General features: G+C 41.5%; 1 protein-coding gene across 8 annotated transcripts in view; it reads left to right on the forward strand.

The window, feature by feature from the left end:
- STYXL1 (serine/threonine/tyrosine interacting like 1) overlaps window positions 1-22,844 on the forward strand; it is a 1,008,156-nt gene that overhangs the window by 447,443 nt on the left and 537,869 nt on the right. For all 8 annotated transcript variants that reach the window (XM_044053876.1, XM_044053881.1, XM_044053880.1 and 5 more), the window contains one exon: window positions 1,475-1,582. In XM_044053876.1, coding sequence (XP_043909811.1) covers window positions 1,475-1,582 — 108 coding nt within the window. The remainder of the gene's footprint in view (window positions 1-1,474; window positions 1,583-22,844) is intronic.

The raw sequence follows: 22,844 nt of genomic DNA on the forward strand, positions 1-22,844 counted from the left end.
ATTGGGTCAAATCTGGTTATGTTGACTAGGCTTGCAAAGGCCCTTAAGGAATTAGACTAGTAATCTCTTATGAACCTATAAGTGCATTGGAAAGGTTGTGTACTTACTTTGTTTTCCACATGAAAGAGAAAGCATATGGTGAAGGTGAGATTTCAAACTGGAGTACTCTGTCAGTCTAAGTAAAGATTTGATTTAGAGGTGTTTGGTGTACAATTGTGGATGACTATTTATTTGAGACCATTATGGCTGCTGAATATTGTGTTAAAGAACAAAGAACTGGCTGTACTGTACCTTTAATTTTAAAGACACTAGGTGGAATCCATAGCCAACACAATATGCAGTGCAATTTTCGTGTGAGTAACTGACAAGCTATGGGTGTAGGTGATTTAATGACGCAAGTCATGCAATCTTTCAGTGGTGCAAATTATGTAATATGCAGAGCATGTAAATGAACCATAAAGAATATGCACATTGAGGGGTAGTAAATGGCAGACTGAGTCATAAACATATACAATGGCTCGGCTCTATGGCTATAGTCTGTCTTGTACACAGAGATCTATGGAATGCTTGGCTGGATCCATGGTAGGAATGGCTTCAGCAGTGGTGCAACAGCTGCCTTTGGTAGCCATCCTTGGATCCATTGCTAGCTCTGAGGAGTTTCATGACTAGTCACATACCCAGACTGTGTAGGGCAGTGCAAGGACTGTCATCACTGTGCATCCCACAACATGCTCACACATATTGTGATGTTGCCAGGGCAGAATCATGAGCACACGCACAGCTGGGGAAAAATAATGATGGGCAAATGCAGCATTACAGTGTGGCAATAGTTTATGGGATGTAAGGTTACTAGTCCACTACTGTTGTATGAGGCTTGGGAGAATCTGGGATCATGCCCTTCAGAAAGAAGGTAGAGGTATGAGTTATTCCTTATGTCATATAGCAACTCTTTTTCCAAATTCTGTACTAACTGTAAACAATGTTGCTTAAGATGCCGTGCTTTGTATATCATGCTAATGAGGACAGCTAGTACAGTAGTTATTCTAATTAAGCTAGTTAGCACTACTGTCTTTGAATCACTGTTAATACACAATACACTATCAATACACACTGGCACTAGGCATGAATGTCACTGTGAACACAAAGCATACAGCGTGTGTATGCCATTACATCTGCATTGTAGTACCACGGTGTAGTAATATATTGCATGGCAAAGGATGCACAAGCCTGGGTCCTTGTACACTGGGCTACCATTTTCCTACTTGAGTGGACCTGGTTCATTAGCCATGGCAACTTTAAGCAGGGCTGCAAATGTTGCCAAGGAGAGCTGGACTGCATAAGTGGATTGATTATATTCTTGATCTGGAACACACACAGCAGTTGGAGTATTGACAAGGAAACCTATGCTATTAAAATTAAGTAACTGTATACATTTGTAATTGGTCATTTGTTGTAACTAGACTTTTTTTTTCAGTTTCCATGGCTGGGCTAATGCTGTGTGACCCATCTGAGCTGTACAACATTCTGAACCAAGCCACTACATTCTCCAGACTGACTGACACAAATTATCTCTGTTTACTTGGTATGTATAAACAGACATTCAGCGTACCTTGGAGTACACCTATTTAATTTTTGGTAAACTAAGAAGGGTTGTTGTAGCTTGAGATCATTTCCAAAACCTATGTGGGTTGCATGCCCTGTTGTACATATGGAGTAATGCAGGCTGTGTAATAAAAGTCATACCATATGTAATAAATGCTAATACACATTTTGAGTATGAGTTGAAAAGTTTTAATGAATAAAAAACAAAAGGGTTTAGGTATAACAAGAAAATAGATCAATAAAGACAAGTTGGCCAGTACAGTAGTGAATTAAAGTGAGAGTAAACAGGATGATCAGAAGACATTTAGGACATAAAAGGAAACAAGTGAACCAAAAGTTTCAGGTGAAGTTGAAGGAAATGGACATTAAATGGTCAGGGGAACAAGGGGTATGAGAAGGCAATGCTGTTTTGCAGGATAAAACAGGATATCACTGAAGTTTATATCATTGTTTTACATGGGACTGAATGCAGCATACAAAAAAGGTGGGGCAGTTTGGGTTCCAGAAAGAAAGCAGCAGGAGATTACATCTCAGATGGAAGTGTACAAGAGAACAGAAGATACCATGGGCGGGCTGAGTATGGGTCATTGGTTTGGCTGTTTCTGAAAGCCAGAGGTGTGGTAAGAGAGGAGTTAAATAAACCAGTGATTAACTGTAGAAGAGTTGGAGTGCTATGACACAGTGTAAGATTTAAAGTATATGATGAAAGAAGAGAAAAAGGATGAAATAATTTGTTGGGGAGTGCTGGAGAAAAACCCACAGAAATCGTTACATATGGTGTCACACCTACAGGTAGAAGTAAGCAGCAGCAGAAGATTCAGAAACCATAATGGCATATTGAAAAATGTGATAGGTATGATCTGCAATGAGGTTACACTACAAAGGTAGGGAATGCATCACTTTGACTGCCCAAATGTGCCTCATTTGTGGAAGAGATTAACACAGAGATAAATTATATGATGATTCAACTTTCTGGCCCCTGCTTTTAAATGTTTCCTCTCCCAAGTCCCTGCTTACACTTATCAAGGGTGCCAGAACTTGTCAGAGATTTGGGATGTATGGTTAGGCTTAAAAAGGCCCTTGGGGTTGTTAACCTAGTAAATACCTATGAACCTATGACGCAAAAAAAAATTGACTTCAATTTAAATAGCAAGGTATTTGAAGGAAGATATTGACATAAACAGATTGCAGACAGGGATCTAAGGAGAAATGGGCTATATAAGTGTAAGATAAAAGGTGTGACGACTTTTTAGTGTTACTAGTGAACAGATATGAGCAGACTTTTTATTATGAAATTCCAACTGATGAAAGGATTTGAGTTTTGTTAAAAAGGGCACATTATCCTTTCAGATTACATACATAAATATTCTTAGATTTATAGGTATATACTAGGCTAACGACTCCTGGGGCTTTTACAGGCCTAGCCATGCAACCCAAAGTTATCCCACAGCCTATTTTGCCTTAGAGGTTGTTTTAAAGGGTGCATGTTAGGGCATCATTTAACTGCTGTCTCTGTCCATCAGAGACATATGTGTCAGATGAGGGGTGAATTTCCAATTTCCCATCCACTGCTTGAAGTTATGCTTGAATAGGGTTGGGGAAGATTCTGTTTCACATGGATGGGAAGCTTATTCTAGATAATGGGAATTTTTTGAGATACATACCTGTCTGTCCAACATGTCCTATTTAAATTGTAAGCAAAGTTTAAATCCTTGGTTGTAGTAGTTCTGATGCTCTTCATTTTATAGATATACAAAAGGTCCATCGGGGCAGGATCCAATGATGCCTTGTATGCCAGGCATAAATCGCCTCTCAGCAGTCTGTAGGAAACAGATTATAGGATAGGGCTTTGAGGCAGTCTGCATAGGGCATTGTGTTTATGCCATGTATTCTTTTTGCAAGGAACCTCTGTGGACATTTTCAGTTTCATATGCCTGGCCAGGTACAAAATGAAGGGAGTTGTACTCAATCATGGATCTGATGAAAGCTAAGCATAGTGGCACTGTGACTTTTCTAGATGCTGTGCCCTTACTTATAGGTTGAGTGACAAATAATGGCTTTTTACTACCTTAGACACATGTTGGTCAAAATCCAGATTACAATCTACATGAGTCCCTTAATCTGTGACTACTCTGGCTACTTTTAGGGGGTGCTTTATTAATGAGGTAGTTTTCCAGGGTGGCCGACTTCCCAAAAGGTACTGTTATGCATTTCGTAGCACCAAGTTTTAAGCCATGGCTTTGGCACCAGTTAAATATCTGTTTTAGACCTTCTTGTAAAATGTTAGTATTTTGGGGGTTCATATGATTGCTCCCAGCGTGCAATCATCTGCATAACTGGCAAACCAGAGGCCTTGACATTGACCTTGACTTCTGCGAAATATATGCCAAAGAGAAGTGGACCCAGCACAGAGCCCTGAGAACTCCAGTGGTGACTGGCCCCTTTGTGTAGTGGGTCTCTCCAATCTACACAAACGGCCAGTCACCAAAACAAACACATATCCTATTTGTGAGCCAGATAGCTATCCAGTGGTTTATGCCTAATTCCATGCGTTTGTTTACAATGGCCAAATGAGGTTTTGTAGTAAATGCCTTAGCTAGGTCAGTATATGCAGTATTCACCATTTCTCCCTCATTCACTGTCTTTGAGACCTTCTCAAAGAAGTCCACCAGATTCAGTAGGTATGACCTGCCTTTGACAAAACCAGACTGAGTTGGTTCCAGTGTCTGAAGGTTTTTTTATGTCATTGTTAATCATTTCCTTGATAATTCTTTCCATGGCTTTGCATAAGAGACTAGTCAGACTAATGAGTCTATAGTTCCCAGGATCTGTTGATGGCCTGCCCTTGTGCAGAGGGATGACAACTGTATCCTCCATTCACGAGGCATGATGCCTGTTCACAGGCTATGACTGAACAGTGTCTCAGTGGCCCTCATAGGTCATATTTCACGCTATTTAGGAAGCATCCTGGGATATTATTGGGGCACACTGAAGCTGTATTCTTAGCCTTAGAGAGCACCTTTAAGACCTGCTCCCTTCTGATAGTTGGAGAGATTGTCAGATGCTGCTTGCTAAGGGGGTCTTGGAGTGAGAGGTGGGTAAAGCTGGAGCTGAATTTGTCAGCCAGAAGATTTGCTATGTCTCCTGGTTCTGTGAATGTAGTTCCATTTACCAGCAGTTCAGCACACTGTTCTGTGCTGCCTTTGAGGGTTTGAAGATAGTCTAAGCAGGCTTTATGATTGTTCTTGGCTTGGGACACTATCTTTACATCAAAACTGCTTTGTTGGACTTAATTAGTCCTCTTCATTGTCTATTCAGTTTAAGAGTTTTTATCATTTTTGGTGTTACACTTCCTAATTTAAGCAATATTTTTTCCTTTGTTATACAACCTGTTTAATTTTGAATTCCCCCACAGTGGCTTATTTTTTAAGTTAGTTTCGGGTTTACTTCTGATAGGCACAGTCATCTGTATGCAGTCCTTGACATGATTGTACAGAGATTCTGTGAATAATTTAGCATGAGCTGCTGTGTTATTTGGGTTTGGAGTGGCTTGAAATTTTGACAGATTACCTGTTAATAAAAGGTAGTTTGCCTTGGAGTAGTTCCTAACTGTGACAGGGTTTACTGGGTTTACAGAACTGATTTTTTTTTTTTTTAAAGGAGACTGCTTTGTGGCCTGACTTTACCACAGATTAACACAGCACTTGGGGAGGATGCAGCATCCTTCCATGATCGGATGTCGTTAATTTTCATTTTCTCCTCAACCTGTGGGTTCCGTTCCAATCCCTCTGAACTAACTCCGCCAGTGCTAAAGCTCGTGGAAACAAAAAACTCTTGAGTTTGATCTTTACCCACAATACAGTTGAGCACATTACCTCAGATCTTGTTTGCTGCTTGCAATTCAGATGTGGTTACTCAGTCTCTCAAGCCAGAAAAGTGATATATATCTTTAAATTTTCCAATATATTTATCTATCTTTTTCTGTCCTTACTCTTCCCCTTTTATACAACAGCATTTTAGATAGTATCTCTAGTATCTCTCTATTTCTCTATCCTTTTATGACCATTTTATCTACTGGTGTAGTTCTTCACTATAATTGTTGATAGTTGCTCCTCAAAAAATAGGGGGGGCTCCCTTTTTATTGTTGTTATTCTCTACCTATTACTTTAGAGAGTGTGTCTGTTGCCTCCTTTTCTTCTGTGACATGTGTGTGTGTGTGTGTGTGTGTGTGTGTGTGTGTGTGTGTGTGTGTGTGTGTGTGTGTGTGTGTGTGTGTGTGAAACCAGCTTCCTTTGTAGAATGGTAGACAAGGATAAGCCTTCTGGTTTTAAATGCTGTGAAAAATGTAGGCATAAAATCCCGTACTCAGATTCTCACTCTGTATGTATTGTCTGGGCCCTCTTTATTTGCAGGAGGATTGCTCAATTTGTCACTCTTTCAGCCACAGAGCTTTGGTTGAAAGAAAAAATAAATTGATTATCAAAGGCCTTCTTTCCTCCTTGTTTGGGGAGGCTATATCTGGAGTATCTCCATCAGTGAAATCAAAGTCCAAAAGTAAATCAGTCCATCCCAGTCCAGTTTCTTCTTCCTCCTCTAGAGCATCAGAGAAGGCCAAGATGAGGAGTTCTCTGGCTCTGACCTCTCCCTTGGTCTGGAGCATAAAGATATTAAAAGTTTTGGTTTTGACCACTGCTTCGGAACTGACAACTAAATTGACCAAATCTTCAGTCTTGACAGATTTGTCGGAACTCAAAAAGACTCAAAATACTTTTCAGTGCATACTTCATTGGAACCAACACCATCTAGTAAAGAGACTTATTCTACTTCAAGAACTTGTTATTTCCCCACTGTTTATCCCTTTTCTGACAGGTTGCCATCTCTCTTCTTAGAAAGGCCTAGGTCACCATTTGTTGTCTTAGCACATTATTCCAGGAGCCTTGCTGAGGATGACATGGAGAGATTGGTGAGGAAGATCTTTTGGGCTTAAGTTGTGACAGGGACATCCTCGGTTCCTACCCCTTTGGGTCAGAGACTGCTACCATCAACTTCTCCTCCTTTATGTCCTCCTCTAACTTCTCTAGAGGTTTTAGAACCATCAGTTCCAAGCCAATCCTGTATCAACGGTGTTGGATCCAAGATACCTTTGTCTTTGGAGCCGACAACTGCTTTGAGTTCTTCAGCTCAATCAGAGCCAGAGCCCTTTCAGAGCTATAGCTTACCTGTCTGTTCCAAGGGGTTAGGATCGACTCAAAATGTTTTTGAGCCTTCTCTACACCTTGGAGCTTCTGCATGGATAATGTCAGCCCCAACTTCAGCCTTGGGGAATGTTTCATCGAAGCAGGGAGGACTACAGTTCTGAAGTCCACCCCTTCAGTACTGGGGTCCCTCTTGCCTATCAGTGGTTCTGCCTTTCAGGCTATATAGAGGGTCGTGGTTACATCAGTCAGCAAGTTGAACCATGCTACCTTGGAACCTCTATTCCTGTCACTCTCATGCCCAGAGCCTCAGCCATTCCCTCTACAGGGACAGGGGGCAACCTAAGCCTCAGGTTACCCAGCAGGGTATCCCTTCTTCTGAAACCTCCCCAGATCACCCCACTGAGGAGGTCCTATGAAGAGGCTGTGCAAGAGGAAGCACTTGGATTCTCCAGAAGAGACCATCATGGAAGACACAGATTTTGAGGAAGTTAAAGGGTCCCACAAATCACCCCTGATGATGTCTCTTTTAGAGACATCCTAGAAATTCTTAAGCAGAGGGGGTGATTGGAAGTCCATTAACCCTTTAGCTGAGGAATCCATGTACCTGCAGGATTTTAGTAGCTGCCCATCTACTGCCTGGATGTCTCCACCTGCCAATGAGCTCATTGAGTTGATCTCTCGGAGGACGTGGAAGGTGCCTGACACTACATAGCTGATCCCCAAGAGACCAGACAAAACTATCATGGCCCCTGAGGATAAAGCTTTTTATATGAAAGGATTTCCTGTGGATGCCATGGTGATAGTGGCAGCTACAAAGAAGTAACTAGCAGAGGAGAGTTGTACTATCAATCCTCCCAACAAGAAGTCTCAGACGATGGATAGATTTGGGAAGCGAGTTTAAGCATCATCAACCTTTGCTCCATGGTCCTTGAATTACCTGGCACACTTTACTAGATTGCAGAGAGATATGATTAAAGAACTTTCAGATATCTTCTCAGGAGCTGTTTCTGAAAAGGTCCACAAATCCGTTACCTCTCAGTTGGCCTCCCAAACCTCCATATGTAATTCTTCCATAAGGCTCATTTCGTATGCAGCCAAAGGAAGTACTAGGGTTCAGGTGTTTCCATAAGGAAGCATGCTTGGATGTGCCTCTGTGACTTTGTGGAGCCTTTCAAATCTTCGTTTGTCAATGCTCCCTTTGACGGCTCATCTTTGGCCCTACAGTCAGAGACACATTGACTAGGTGCAGGAAAGATGGTAAAACCCTTTCTGCTGTGGGCATATATTTTTTCACTCCTCAAAGACCGAGACCTTTTTCCTAGGAATCAGTGAAGCAGTGGCAAAACTGTTTAAAAAATCCCAAGGGTTTACCCAGGATACACATGGTGGTGGTTCCCCTAGGGGCAGAGGGGGGAACTCTAATGGAAGATGTCACCATTTTGGCAGAGGAGGCCTGCAGAATCAGGGTTTCAGAGATTCCTTCTCTGACAAACCCTTCCAGCACTCCTGAAAGCAGGCCTGATTGTCCCCTTTGGAGGTAATTGGGGGGGGGTCTCATATCCCTGCACCAGAGAGCCTGGCTACAAATCACTTCAGATACATCGGTGCAGAGGATCATTTCTAGAGATTATATTATACCATTTTCCCTTTCTCCTCACTCAGCAAAGAAATTCCCAGATGTCACACCCAGTCAGAGGAAACAAGTAGCCATACAAATACGGAAGCTGCTAGGAAAAAAATAATCATCCAGGAGGCCCCACCAGACCAGAGAGAGTCTGGATTTTACTCGAGATTCTTTTTAGTGCCAAAAAAGACAGTGGAGTGAAGACCAGTTCTGGATCTTAGCAACTTGAACAAGTCTGTTCAAAAAAGCAAATTTCAGATGGTCATGTCATGGTTCAGTCCATTCTTCCCTTTTTTGGAAAAGGACAACTGGATGTGCTCGATAGACCTTCAAGATGCGTACTATCACATAAAGATGGACAGACGATCAAGAAGGTTCTTTCACTTCCGGTTGGGAGACGGTCACTACAAATTCGAGGTCCTGCCCTTTGGCCTCACCACAGCCCCCAGGGTGTTCGCCAAATACATAGCAGCAGTAGACACTCATCTGAGGCTGCAGGGAGTCTGTGTGTTTCCATACCTGGATGACTAGCTCATCACTGCGACCACCAGGCATCAACTACTGGAGGCAGGAGAAAAAGTTATACAGTTATGCTCTTACCTGGGCATTACAATAAATTTCGAAAAATCTCTGCTCAAACTGACTCCCTAAATTTTATAGAAGTTTTCTTAAACACAAGAACCACAATAGCTGCACTTCCCCCATCAAGACTGGAGACAATCAGCAATCAAGTACTAGCCGTAATCAACAACTAGAAAGTACCGGCTCATTTAGTTCTCCAAGCACTGGGGTCCATTGCAGTATCTGTAACACTTGTTCCCCTGGCCAGGTTCCATATGAGAGTTTTACAATGGTTGATTGCAACACAATGGTCCATATTTCACCATCCTGTATGAATGGTCATCTCTATCACCAGTGCATGCAAAAGGGATCTCACCTGTTGGATTCAATCCAATCAAGTTTCTCAAGGCCATCCATTCATTCCCCATCCAGCCCATGGCCACAGTGGCCATGAATGTTTCCCAGCTAGGGTGGGGGGGGCATTGCCAAGGGAAGACTGTCCAAGGCACTTGGTCCCAACAGAGGCTAATGTGCACATAAATGTCCTAGAGATGAGAACAGTGCTGTTGGCATTGTATTCTTTCCAGGGGGGTCTCCCTCTAGGCACTATTGCAATTCAAACAGAAAACATGTAAGTAGTTTGGTACATCAACAAACAAGGGGGAACCAGATCCTACCCTCTATGCCAAGAAGTCCTCAGAGTGTGGCAACGGGCAATCTCATCCAACTTCTTTCTGGTAGCAACGCAAATTCAGGGGAAGTCAAATGTGATAGCGGACAAATTGAGCAGGTGCATACTTTTACCTAACGAATGGTCTCTCAGTTGAAAAATGTTGGACAAGATTTTCCAAACTTGGGTCAACCTTGCTGCAACCTATTTGCATCACTCCTAAACAACAAATGCAGCAGCTACTTTGTCCTAATTCCCCCAGAAGGGAAGTTACCCAGGGATGCTCTCCTACACACTTGGCCCTCTGGTTGCCTATATGCCTTTCCACCAACTCCATTAATCCCCACATTCTTACAGAAAGCAATCAAGCTGAAGAGCAAGGTTATCCTCATTTCCTAGTTTTGGCCTTGGCAGTTTTGGTTTCCCTTCCTTTGGACTCACTATTGCAGCAACCTTGAAATCTGGATCCAACTCCAGATCTCCCGTCTCACCCGACGTGCATGATTCACCCAGACATTCCAAATCTCAAGCTGACAGCTTGACTTCTCCAGTTCCACTAGTAATTAGACAACCTATGCTCTCTTCCCCAGTCCAATACATTCTATTGTTTTCTCGTAAACCATCTGCACAGAAGCTCTACACTAGTAAATGGAAACAATTTGTGCATTGGGTGCTCCAAAATAAAACTGATCCCTCTTCAGCACCTATTCATGAGATTCTTCAATTTTTAGTCTCCGTTTTCAGTGATGAAGCTTCAGCCTCCACAGTTGAAGTTTAGTGGCTATCTCCAATTTTCACATTGGTTTTCAAAGATCTTCAGTGGCTTCTCACAAACTTTGCAAAGACTTTTTAAAGGGTGCCTTTCTCTTAAAACCTCCATACAAGGACCCTACCCCTCCTTGGGACCTTAATCTGATTTTACAAGCAATTATTCACCTCTCTTTGAACCAGCCAGTGATTGTGATTTCAAGCTTTTGTCTTGGAAAACTATATTCTTAGTAGCAATTACCTCAGCTAGAAGGATTTCAGAGATTCAAGCTTTATCTTCTAAACCACTGTGCCTGGTTTTCCATAAAGACAGAGTTTCACTTCCAACCAGTCCATCTTTTCTACTTAAGGTAGTTTCTGAGACCAGCCTTAAAAATACATTAATCTACCAGTGTTCTTTCCTAAATACTCCAACAAGGGTGAATATTCTTTGCATCTGTTGGATTTTCACAGACAGTTAAGATTCTATATTCACGGGACAAAAGATATCAGAGAATGTGAGCAATTATTTATTTCTTTTTCACATACAAAGTTAGGGAAACAAGTGAACAAGGTAATGTTGCCTAAATGGCTCACTGATTTTATTTCCTTCATTTATAACAAGTTGGGTATTACTTTGCTAAAACTGTTAAAAGCTCATTCAACTCGAGCTGTAGCAACTTCAGCTGTTTTTCAATCCAAAACATCCATGGATGACATTTTTGCAGCAGCAACTTGGGTGTCTCCTCATACCTTTTATTACTTATTAAAATTGGATTTGGTCTCTCAGGGTAGGGCATCATTTAGCTCAATGGTTCTTAGAAATATCCTTCCTTGAATTCACCAGGACAATAGGTAGCTAGGGACTCTGTCACACAGGTTGAGGAGAAAATGAAAATTGACAACATCAGATAAAGAAGTTATGTCTTACTATAATGTTCCATCTGTTTTGTCCATTTTAATTATTCCTCAACTCCCCATCCTCCATCCCCCTATACTGGCTCTGTTTGTGCCTTTACACATATTATTATATTTTTTGGTATATTACTAGTTTCAGATATGGTCTATCTGAAAAAAACAATCTTTCTTATCTGTTTTCTATCAGCAAACTCAGTCTGAAGTAATGTGCCTAAGTGCATTGTGGGTAAGGATCACGCTCAATAGTCTTTAGTTTCCATGAGCTGTAGCAGTGGCTGAGTCAGTTCCAATGGATTGGAACCAAACCCACAGGTGGATGAAAAATGAAAATTGACATCACAGATGGAATGTTATTGTAAGACATAAATTCTTTTTTTGAGTACCAGGGCCAATATTTTTTACCTCTGGTAGGCACATGCACTATCTGGTCCAGGGTGTTTGTGTTTACAAAGTCTAGGAATCTTTGCACTTGCAAATTTGGGGTTGTGTATATTCCTAGTTTAATTATCTCTCTCTCTAAAGTACCCCATGAGTGTGGTATTTGGTTGAATGGTGTGTGACTTCAAAAAGTATGTATGAGCTATGGATTTCATGGGACATAAAGGGTGACCTATAGCTTGCTACGATAAGGTATGGGACTTTGTCCACAGTAAGCAGTACGTAGAGGAACTCCAGCACATCATGCTGTTTGACCAACCTTGCTTGCCACTGATTTAAATCGAGCCACCTCCACCTTTAGTCCCTGCCTGTGCAGTTGCTGGTCTATGCAGCTTTAAATTATGTTTGTGTAACTGCACAGATATCTGCATTCCTCAGGTTGAGGAGAGTTTGGAAGAAGTGGAGCTTCTTATTTTAGACTCCTGCTATTGAGCAGTAATATGTTTGAATTTCCTTTGGTAGATTTTGCATGTTGCAAGTTTGTCAGATTGGCATTGCCTAAAAAAAGGCTGTATGAGGGAGGACAATGCTTTAACCAATATTCAAAAGCCTAGAGGGGCAGGTGCAGATCATCCTTGGCAAAGGAATGTGGTTTGTTAACCATGTCTTCCCATACTGACAAATATTGTACCCCCCACAAAAAAAATGACACCAGAAGTTAAGCTAGCTATTAAACTCAAGTCATTTTCTGCTTGTTTTGTGGCATTATCCTTGGTGAAGGTAGAATGATGCTGAGTGCTAGGTACATACCAGCCTTTGATACATAGTCTAAGAGCTCTATAATGTCTCTCTTCATGTAGCCTATGGAGGTATGTCTCAGGTCATTTACACCTACATGGACTATGACTGAATCATGCTGGTACTTGTTGTGCAGTGACTCGACCTAACAGTGTGCATAATTTGGCGGATGCTACCCCTTGATAGGCAAACCATTACTTTCTCCTTGTTCAGTTCAGTGAGTGGGGCATTGGTATGTTGTGTAATAGAATCCCATATGACTAGAGTCCGAAGTAGTGTATTGGCTTGCCTTATGAGCTTGTTAGTTGAGGCTCTACTGAGTTGGGCTGCATGTGCAGTGCTAGGTGTTGTTACTTTTGAGTGCTTTCAAGTTTGCTGAGGATATGTTTTGAAGGTGGCATGTCAGTAAGGTCTCTGAGGTTTGGAAAGATTGCATTTAACTGCCTCAGCATGAGTAGGTCTATGTGTGGGGTGCATATTATGTGTATTAGGTGCAGCATGTGGGTTTCTGACATCCAGATTCTTATTTTGAGTGCTTGTACACAAGTGTTTTGTCTCCGGACATGTGTATATACTTCTCTCACATATGTTTCTTTGAGAATTAAGTGGTTGTCAATGTACATTAGACAATTGTTACATTATCACATGATACCCATATCCACCAAACTGGCTGTGGAGAAATTGGGATAATTTAAGTGCATATCCATGATGCCAGGTCCTTTACTGGGTGAACTTCAAGAGTGCGGTGTACGAAGAGTTAATAGTGGGCTGACTAAGGGTGTTCTGGGGACTTAAGACTATACTAGGCTGTATCATACTAAATTCAAGGTGCAGTGGTCCTCATTGTGTAGACTAGCTGCTCTGTGCTACTCAATGTGCAGAGTAGTTGCTTTACACTTAATGAGTTACTGGTGCAGTTTCATTGGTAGTTTTGTAGGAAAAGTTTGGTTTTAGATGTCTGCGTCTAAACAGAGCTCTACTAAATGCACGATGAGCAGTGGCATGTAAATGTTCTGAATTTACACAGATATTTAAAACACAGGAAACTGGCTTTTAAGCACTCTGGTCAATAAAATGACTACACTTACAGCGTTCTTATATACGTCCCAACTCAGATACACCAGACCGACACCTACTGCCTCTACATTAATTATCACAGTACTGTTAGTCCCTGCCTATGCAGTTGCTGGTCTGTGCAGCTTTAAATTATGTTTCCGTAACTGCACAGATATCTGCATTGAGAAGAGTTTGGAAGAAGTGGAGCTTCTTGTTTTAGACTCCTGCCATTGAGCAGTAAAACCTTTGCATTTCCTTCAGTAGATTTTGCAGTACTCAAAGTAAAAATACAAAATAGATTTACCTGTGAGTGTATGCCACTACAAAACTACTTTAAAAAAACATTACTAGACAAGGCAATTTCAAGTCAGTCAGACTAACAGCAAGACAGTCTGTACAAATGTAATAATTCTGGCCTTAAATGCAGATAAATGCACAAATAAAACAAGACATTAGCAATCACTTAAATAGCTTGTGGAAGTGCACTTTTAAATACAAGCACTTGGCTTTTGCCTGCATGGCACATGATGCATGTGCACCAGGGGTGTAGTCAGCAGTTTATATTTTGTACTCAAACCTCATCATGTTGCCCCATTACCAACATAATCATTTAAAAAATGTACTCAACCCACAGAATGTTGCCAGTGTACACCTTCAAAAGGATCACATTGGTTTCATCAGTTGCCACTTATAACAAAATATCTATTTTAGAGGTGCATTCCTTTTGTGTAGCTTCATATAGTAGACATTAGACATTTCTAAGAATTCTGTACTCTTGGAGCCATACATTATCTGGCAAATATTCAAATCAAACTGTACATATTCGAGCACAAGGAGTATGTGTCCACATTCTTGATGCATATCACTTCAGAGACACAGGCAAGAATTCCAAGCATTCCTTTGGTCAGTGGGAATGAGCCAAGAGCCTCTCAAATGCACCAAATGTATACAGGTACTTAAAGGGATTCAACACAATTTCCTTTGTTTTATCAAGGACAAAAGTTTAAGGATACAACCATTAAGTACCAGCAACAAATATAAAGTAGTATATTACACAGTAACACTGCATCACTGCCAGTACAGCTTCTCAAAAGTCCACTTCTAAGAAATCAGCAAACAGTACAATATCAGGACACTTGAAAATGATTTAAAGTGCAAAAATCTGCAGATAAAGCAAAACTAAAGCAGTAACAGTCTGTAGTTAAACGAAGTGCAAACAGTAAAATAAATCTTTTGTTTGCCAAGGATGGCATAGGATTAATTCAGGACCCTCTTAGTGTGTGGCAATGACGCCAAGCTGATGGGAGCTTGGTGAAAATGACAGTTTGTAGTAAGGGAGGTTTATTACATAGGAAAAAAATGGGAATTGTGGGAACAGTATATGCAAAGAAGGAACGAGGTTTAAAAGAAGTCCAGATTTGATTGAACTGTATAATGCTTAACTGACAATGACTTTTTAGATTATAAATACTGTATAATGTTTGCAACTACAGTTGTTTCAGTGGTGTCTGTGATGCATACTGTTTGCAACTAAAGTGGTCAGTGTTTGTTTTTCATTTATATCAATGTAACAGTGCTTATATCATATGTGATAATTTAATAAAGATGTTTTTTATTAAAAAAAAGAGTAATGCTGATTTGCTGAGTGGGATCTCAGTATTATGGATCTGTGTAAAGCAATGTAAAAGTACTTAATTAGTGTGCACAACTGACAATGGCAATGAAATGGAAGGGGGGGGGGGTCTTTGGTAATCAGATTTCTATAAAGAGTGGAAGCCAGAGTCACTGGCTTTTAAAACCACAACAGGCAAAGAGTGGGAGGGGTGTGGAAAAATTCAAGCTGCTGTAAGAAGATAGACAAATCAGACTCTACAACTTGTAGTCCATAGTATTTCAGGTCTGCATGTGAGCTGAACTGGCAAGGAAAAATGCTCTGACCTAATGATATATAGAATTAATTGATAAAGATCAGCATAGCAATCCAATTAGTAAAACAGATCTTTACAAACCCAATAAAACCAGATCAAAAAGCTTGTATAACCAAGCCAGGCTGTCAGCAAGGCTGTTGTAACTGCTCTGGCCTCCCTGTACTTTAAACAAAACTGTCTCAATGAAAGAACAAAGTGGTTTACTTACAGGAAGTTCAGGGCTGCAGTAAGAAGCCAGACAAATTAGACACTACAGCTTATAGTCCACAATATTGCAGGTTTGTATGTTATTGTTTGTTGTTTGTCTTTTCGGCTTTTTCCAGGTAAGGGGTCGCCACAGTGGAACTCTGGTCTGCTAATGATTGGCAGTAGATTTTTACGAAATGCCGAGGTGCCAGCTTGACGCCCAACCTTCAACGAAGGCATGCCCATTTACGCACGCATGTCTTTCGAATGCTACCCAACCGCGGGGAGGACATGCAGAATCCACACAGAAGGCACTCCCAAGCCAAGCCGAGAATCGAATGGGAGAACCTCTTGCTGTGAGATAACAATGCTACTGCTGTACCACTGAGTATATGTATAAAAAAGGCAGCAAATAAAAGTAGAGAAAGGAAGTTACTGTAATATAGGCTGTGAAAAACTCCTGCTTTACAAAAAGAAAAAAAGTAACACAAGACTTTGCTATCAGATGAGAAATGCTTGGGCTTTATTTACCTTCTCCCTCCTTTTGCCTAAGAAGTGGATTCTACTTGACTAGTGAGTTAATAAACCCATTCCTATAAATATGCATTTTTCTCTCATATGAGTATTATTTAATTCCCTTCAGCCCACAGCCTTCAGAAGAAAGCTTTTGCATGAATATTACATGCTCTTGTGAAAAAATACTTTCTTACATTATCCCTAAGCCATTCAGTTTGTCTTGAAACTGTGTCCTGCTATTCTTGCATCATTATATATCATTATAATCTCTCTGGATTCCTTTATGATGCTTTAATGTTTCTTCCATGTCCCTATCTGCTTTACTCAATGTTATGTATATGTATATACAGTAATTGTATTTAGTCGGCCTTTGTATGTCTTCTGATTTCACCTGTGCCTTCACTGAAACCCACCATCCTTCTTTTGTTTCTTTGGGTAAACAAATTGAGTGTAACATGGTTAAAAACTTGATTGACTGGTGTCAGGAATAAGCTCTTTCATCTGACTCATAAAGAATCCATCTGATTGTGTTACATTTAGTTTCATTTTGTACAAAAAGCTAAAGATTTATTCTTTTGTACTGTTTAATCCTCTCCATATGTACAGTATTTATCAGTGTATCCCCCAACCTCTTCATTACTTTTTATTACATTGTTTGCCTTCCATTGGTTGTCTGACATGGTCAGTATCGATAACCATAGTCGGCCTTAGGCATAGGCCAACTAGGTGGTCGCCTAGGGCGCTGCTCTATCAGGGGCACTTTTCCAGTATTTTTTTGGTGTAGGTAGACCAGGATAGGGGCACTGTCTGGTGTGTGTGTGTGTGTGTGTGTGTGTGTGTGTGTGTGTGTGTGTGTGTGTGTGTGTTGGGGGGGGGATGCTGTGGAGCCCTTTTGCCTAGGGCACCAGTTGACCTAAGGCTGGTCCTGTCAACAACAATTCACTTTTATATCACTTATTAGACAAGGGAATCAAACTCTAACTTCAAACATTAAAAAAATCAACACTTGGTACCACATAACAGCACAAAAAAATAATTGGTATTTAAATAAAATAAACATGAACAAGCTCCTCAGCTATTCAGCCTTCTGCTTGTTCTTGTTACTTCAGTAACAATTCCACTTTGTTTACTGGTACTATTTCTTTTGCAACTGTCTTCATCCCCTGGGATTTTGTTTCCCAGGTACATTATTTTGTATTTCTTTACTCTGAATTTAAGTTGTCATATTTCTGAATATTCCAGCTTTATGAAATCTTTCAAATTATTTTTCTTCCTTTAACGTCTGCAAAAAATCTGTTAAAAATCTTTGCATCATCTATGACTGTGAATCTCGTGCTTTCCGACAATTGGCAGTCACTTATGAATATATTAAAAAATGTCAGACTATGTGCTGAAATTAGTTTATCTCCAGTTACATCACTCCTTTTATTATCATGAGCTCTCTTTAATTTTTACCATCTGTGCAAGGTTGTCCTAATATCTTATTCTCACTATAACCCCAGGACTCTCTCCAGTCCTGCCTAACTTGTTTATGGACCTTTTCAGTGGAACTGAGTCAAATGATCTGATGTTGTGTTTTCCATCCATTCGTCTACTTGTGGGTCTTGGGTCCAACAATGTATCTGTCCACGGCCACTTAAAAGCTTAGGATCTGGTGCTCAGGCTCCCCCCCCCTACCCACAGTCCCCATGCGGAGAAGGAGCTACCTCAGATCTCATTTGCCACTTTCAACTGTTGATGGGTTCTGAGGTACTCGGGTGCTATCATTGTCTTATCTTTCAGGTAAGAGTTTAAGATCTACCTTCTCTTTACAGGTTTTGCCTATATTTTTAGCGTTATAGCTTCCTTGTTCTCCTCCCCCACAATTTTCCTTCTAAAAAATTATTTTCTCAATAGTTATGGAAGTTGCTTTTCCTTTATAGTGTCTGTTTTATTTATCCTTTAGTATTCTTGTATATTAGTACCTGGTGTTCGGTATCATTGTTAGATGTTGTAGGTACAAGGTATGCAGTGCTACATTTTTGAGTGATATTCTAGTTGTTAGCAGTTTTTATTGTTGTTCTAATTTTTTTGATAAAGATGTCTGACAAACCCTCTGGGTTTAAAAAGTTTATACAGTGTACACACAAGTTACCTAATTACGACTTGCATGATAAGTATGTTTATTTTCTTGGTACCTTGCACCTGGATGTGGCTTGTTCCAATTTGTGAGGCTTTTGGCCAGAGAGTGATTGTGAAGAGATGAAACAAACTGATCCTGAAAGGTCTTATCCAATCTTCCCCTGGCACAAAGACTCCTTCGACATCAGGGAAGACAGGGGGTTCATCTCCTTCCTCTGTCTCTTCTAAGTCTAAGGATAACTCTAGACACTCCAAGAAAACTGTGAGAAAATGTTCCCTGAACCTGACCAGTTAATTGACTCCAGAACCTATAACGGCTAAAACTTTGGATCCAATGCCTCCCTCAGATGTTGTTGTCATAGGCCCCATGACTCCTCTTCAGTTCACCTTGAACCCTGTGTCTCTGAGGATTAGCTTTCTTGTTCTGCAGGAGAGACCTCCTTATTCATCCAGACCTCTTTCCTCAGCTTCATCACTCAGGTCGGTTAGATCCTCTAGACGTCTCACCAATGCAGACATGGACAGAATGGTGAGGCATTTCCAATGGACCCATATCGAATTGGAGGTAATTCTGTCTCCAGCCACGTCTAGATCTGGTAGTAATCTTTCTCCCCACCACCCGGCTATGGTTCCATCTCTGATCCAACCTCTTGGATCAGACCCCCTGGATCCGACTATGGCTCAGGGTAGATCTGCATCAGAGGGTTGGGAGGGTGGCCTAATGGTTAAGGTGTTTGCCTTACAAACACAAGGTGCAGGGTTTGAGTCTCACAAGGGATAATTGTCTATGCTTAAAATGGCTCGAAAGGGCAGTTAGCTTAGTAGTAATCTATGAACCGGTGAACCTGAGACTTCATGTTTCCTTGACTCTACTCACTTTCCTGTTGTGTTTGGCTCTGACCTTGTTAGAGCCTCCTGACTCTGAACTGTAACATCAGCATCAAGTTCAACAGGCTGGGATCAGATCTGAGGTCTTCTGATCAATTCCTTCCTTTAGGGGCTTCTGCATTACACAGTTTGACTCTGGCGACCTCCTTGGATCCTAGTTGCACAGCTTTCAGGTTAAGCTCCCTCTGAGGATTTTGGCCAAGAAGGATAAGCTCCCTGGATCTGTTGCAAGCTCTGCATTCAAGACATTTGAAAAGGAGAGCACTCTGTCTATCAAGAGATGGAGCTTCTCTTTCACAGTCTAATCCAACCCTCAATCATAGGATGTCTCAGGGTTCACAGCCTGATCTTCTTGCCCCATCAAGGCAGATATTTCTCCAAAGTCTTGACCCTGGTTTCACGAGTGAGACATTATATGTTTCTGCATCCTCTCCTGAAGAACCCACAGAAGAGGTTCTCAGAAAGTACAAGTGTAAGAGGAGACACATGGATTCCCCTGAGGAATCCCATACCACAGATGCTGCTTTCAATAAGAGAGAAGGTTCTCCCATATCCCCCTTGAGGACATCTCATTGAGAGAGATCCTTGAACTGCTTAGACAGAAAGGGGGCTGGTCTTCCCAAGCACCTTCTTTGGAGCAATGGAGGAATTAGTTTTCCTTAAGGCATTTAGGTTTGGCCTATCTACTTATTGGATGGTCCCCCCACTGGATTAGATGGTTGATCTCATATCAGCCTGGATGTGGAAGGAAACTGACACAGTTGAACCCATCTGCAAGAAGCCAGATAACTTTTTAGTGGATCCAGAAGACCATTCACACTAGAGGAAGGGCCCAGCAGTAGATTCTATGGTTGTGTCAGCAGTCACTAAAAATGCGCTTGCTGAGGAGAGCTCATTTGTCCACCCATCAAATAGAGAATCAAATGCTGTGGACAGATTTGGGAAGTGGTTAAATGCCTCATTTACCTTTTTGATGAGTGTGCTTAACTTCCTGCCACACTTTATCTATTTTCAAAGAGAGTTTGTCAAAGAGATCTCCATTTTTTCCAGGTAACTTAACTGCAGTTGGGAAGAAGACTCTTTTCTCAGATGACTACCATACTAACACTCTCTGCATCTATGCATCTCATCTGTAATGCTGCAGAGGGGACATCTAGAGCAGTCGACCCAGGGTATTTCCATTAGAAGGTATGGCTTTATGACTTCACAGAGTACTTCAAGATGTTCTTTGAAATGTTCTTATGACAGACCAATTTTATTTGGTCCAAATATTAAATAAACCATTTCCAGAAGTGAACAGGATGGGAAGTCCCTGTCTGCCATGGGGATCAAATTCTCAACTTCTCAGAAGACCTTTTCCAGAAATCAGAAGATGGGGAATATGGTTCCAAAAATCTCAGGGATTTCCATCCGACACTTCCAGAGAGTAAACTTCCCATGACAGAGGGGGAAACTAACAACAGCCACTGTCCAAGAGGCAGAGGTGGTCCTTAGGATCAAAACTTCAGGTGTCTTTGCTCTAAAAAGTCTTTTCAGCTTTCCTGAAAGGTTGCCAACTGTTATAGTCTCAGGGCAGTCAGGAGATGCTTATTGCTGCATCCAATGACCTGGACATCCATCACTCAAGACAAGTCTGTGCAGAATAATCACCAGAGGCTATTTCATTCCCACTTATTTTACACCTCCTCCTCAAAAGAGAGTTCTTGATGTTCCACCCTTTGCATTTTCAGAAACAGAGATGCCTCTTAAAAAATCAAGGCATAGAAGAGCTTCCCACCAGACCAGAGAGTTTCTGGAATTTACTTGGGGTTCTTTTTAGTGCCAAAGAAAAGTTATGGATCTAAGTCAATTAAACAATCTTGTAATTTAGACCAACTTCTGGATGGTCATGGTTCAGTCTATTCTCCCATTGCTGAGGAGGAATGACTGGATGTGCTCTACAGATCTGCAGGATGCATACTACTGCATTAAACTGGACAGACGCTGCAGGAAGTATCTACACTTCCAGCAGGAAGCCAGCCACTGTTAGTTCAGAGCTCTGCCCTTTGGACTCACCACAGCCCCCTGACTATGGCAGCAGGGATTCTGGGTGTTTCCATATCTGGATGACTGATGCAGTACCACCCCTTCCAGGGATCGTCCCATTCTTACCAGGGACTTTTTGCTTTGCTTGTGCGAAGACCTTTGAATAATGATAATCCATCAAAAATCTCAGCTGCATCCCACCCAATCTCTGGAGTTTACCAAAACATTTTACATATGACAACACTCATTGCAAAGCTTTCCCACTCATGGATCTCATCCCTTCCTACATTCCCAAGCCCAGCAGGTTCTGTCACACAAGAAACTACCAGCCAAGTTTGTTCTCCAGCTTCCATGGCTACCTCCATAACTTTGTCCTGCTTGCCAGATGGGCTCTTCAGTGGACATTGGCAGTACAGTGGTTGATCAGGTGACAACCAATGTCCTACCCAATCTTTCTTAAGAACATTTGCAGAGAAGACATTCTATGGTGGATAATTTCCTAACTTCCCCTCTTCTTTGGCAGGACCATCCATTTACCCTTCTGCCTGTGCAGGTCACAGTTTCAACGGATGCCTCTCTACTGGGGGGACATTATTTGAGAAGGGCAGTCCATGGCATGTGGTCTCATGTACAGGTCAATCTTCCCATCAGTGTTTTGGCATTGAGAGCAGTCCTCCTAGTGTTGCAGGCCTTTCAGAACTCTCTTCCCTTGGATTTGATTTTGATTCAAACAGACACTATGGCTGTTTGTTATGTCAACAAACAGGGAGGAAACAGATCTTACCCATTGTGTCAAGAGGCCATTAGAGTTTGGCAATAGGTTATATGTTCACACCACTTTCTGGTAACAATGGATATTCTGGGGAGATCCAACATTCTTGCGACATGTTGAGCAGCTCCATTCTGCTCAACAATAAGTGGTCCCTCGATCTGTTAATAACAGAGCAGATTTTCAGATTTTGGAGACATCCTTGCTGTGACCTATTTGCTGCTCTCCTGAATGCCAAATTATTTGTTCTGATCCCCCATGAGGGGGAGTCACCCAGGGATGCTCTGACACATCCTTGGACCCCAAGACTTCTTTGTGCCTTTCCTCCATTTCCATTGCTATCCAAATTTCTTGAGAAAGCATCAGGGTTGGAGGTCTCTGTTATCCTCATAGCTCCTCATTGGCCATGGCTGATGTGGTCTCCCTTCCTCTGGTGTCATCTAGTTCACCTTCCTTGGGATTTGGGCTCATACCCAAATTTACTATCTCACCCATCTGGTGGGTCTCACCTGAACATACCAGCCCGAAAACAAACCATATGGTTTCTCCATTTCCTATGATGGTTTGACAGTCCAGGCTTTCCCCTTCCTTTGTTCACATTTTATCTTATTCACATAAACCCTCAACTAGGAAGATTTACAAGAGCACATGGAAAAGATTTTATATCTGGGCCATGGAGAAAGACAATGATCCATTCTTAGGCCCTCTTTCAGCAGTATAAGACTTCCTTGCTTTTTTCTGGGGTACTTTCCTTCTACATCCCCTGTTCAGAGATCCAGATCCCCATGGAATAACACTGTTGTTTTGCAGTCCTTGATAGGCTTCCCCTATGAACCTGCTGTTAAGGCCAGTTTGAAGG

Source organism: Protopterus annectens, chromosome 13.part0 (assembly GCF_019279795.1).
Source record: "Protopterus annectens isolate FY-2018-M chromosome 13.part0, PAN1.0, whole genome shotgun sequence".
Lineage (NCBI taxonomy): Eukaryota > Metazoa > Chordata > Ceratodontiformes > Protopteridae > Protopterus > Protopterus annectens.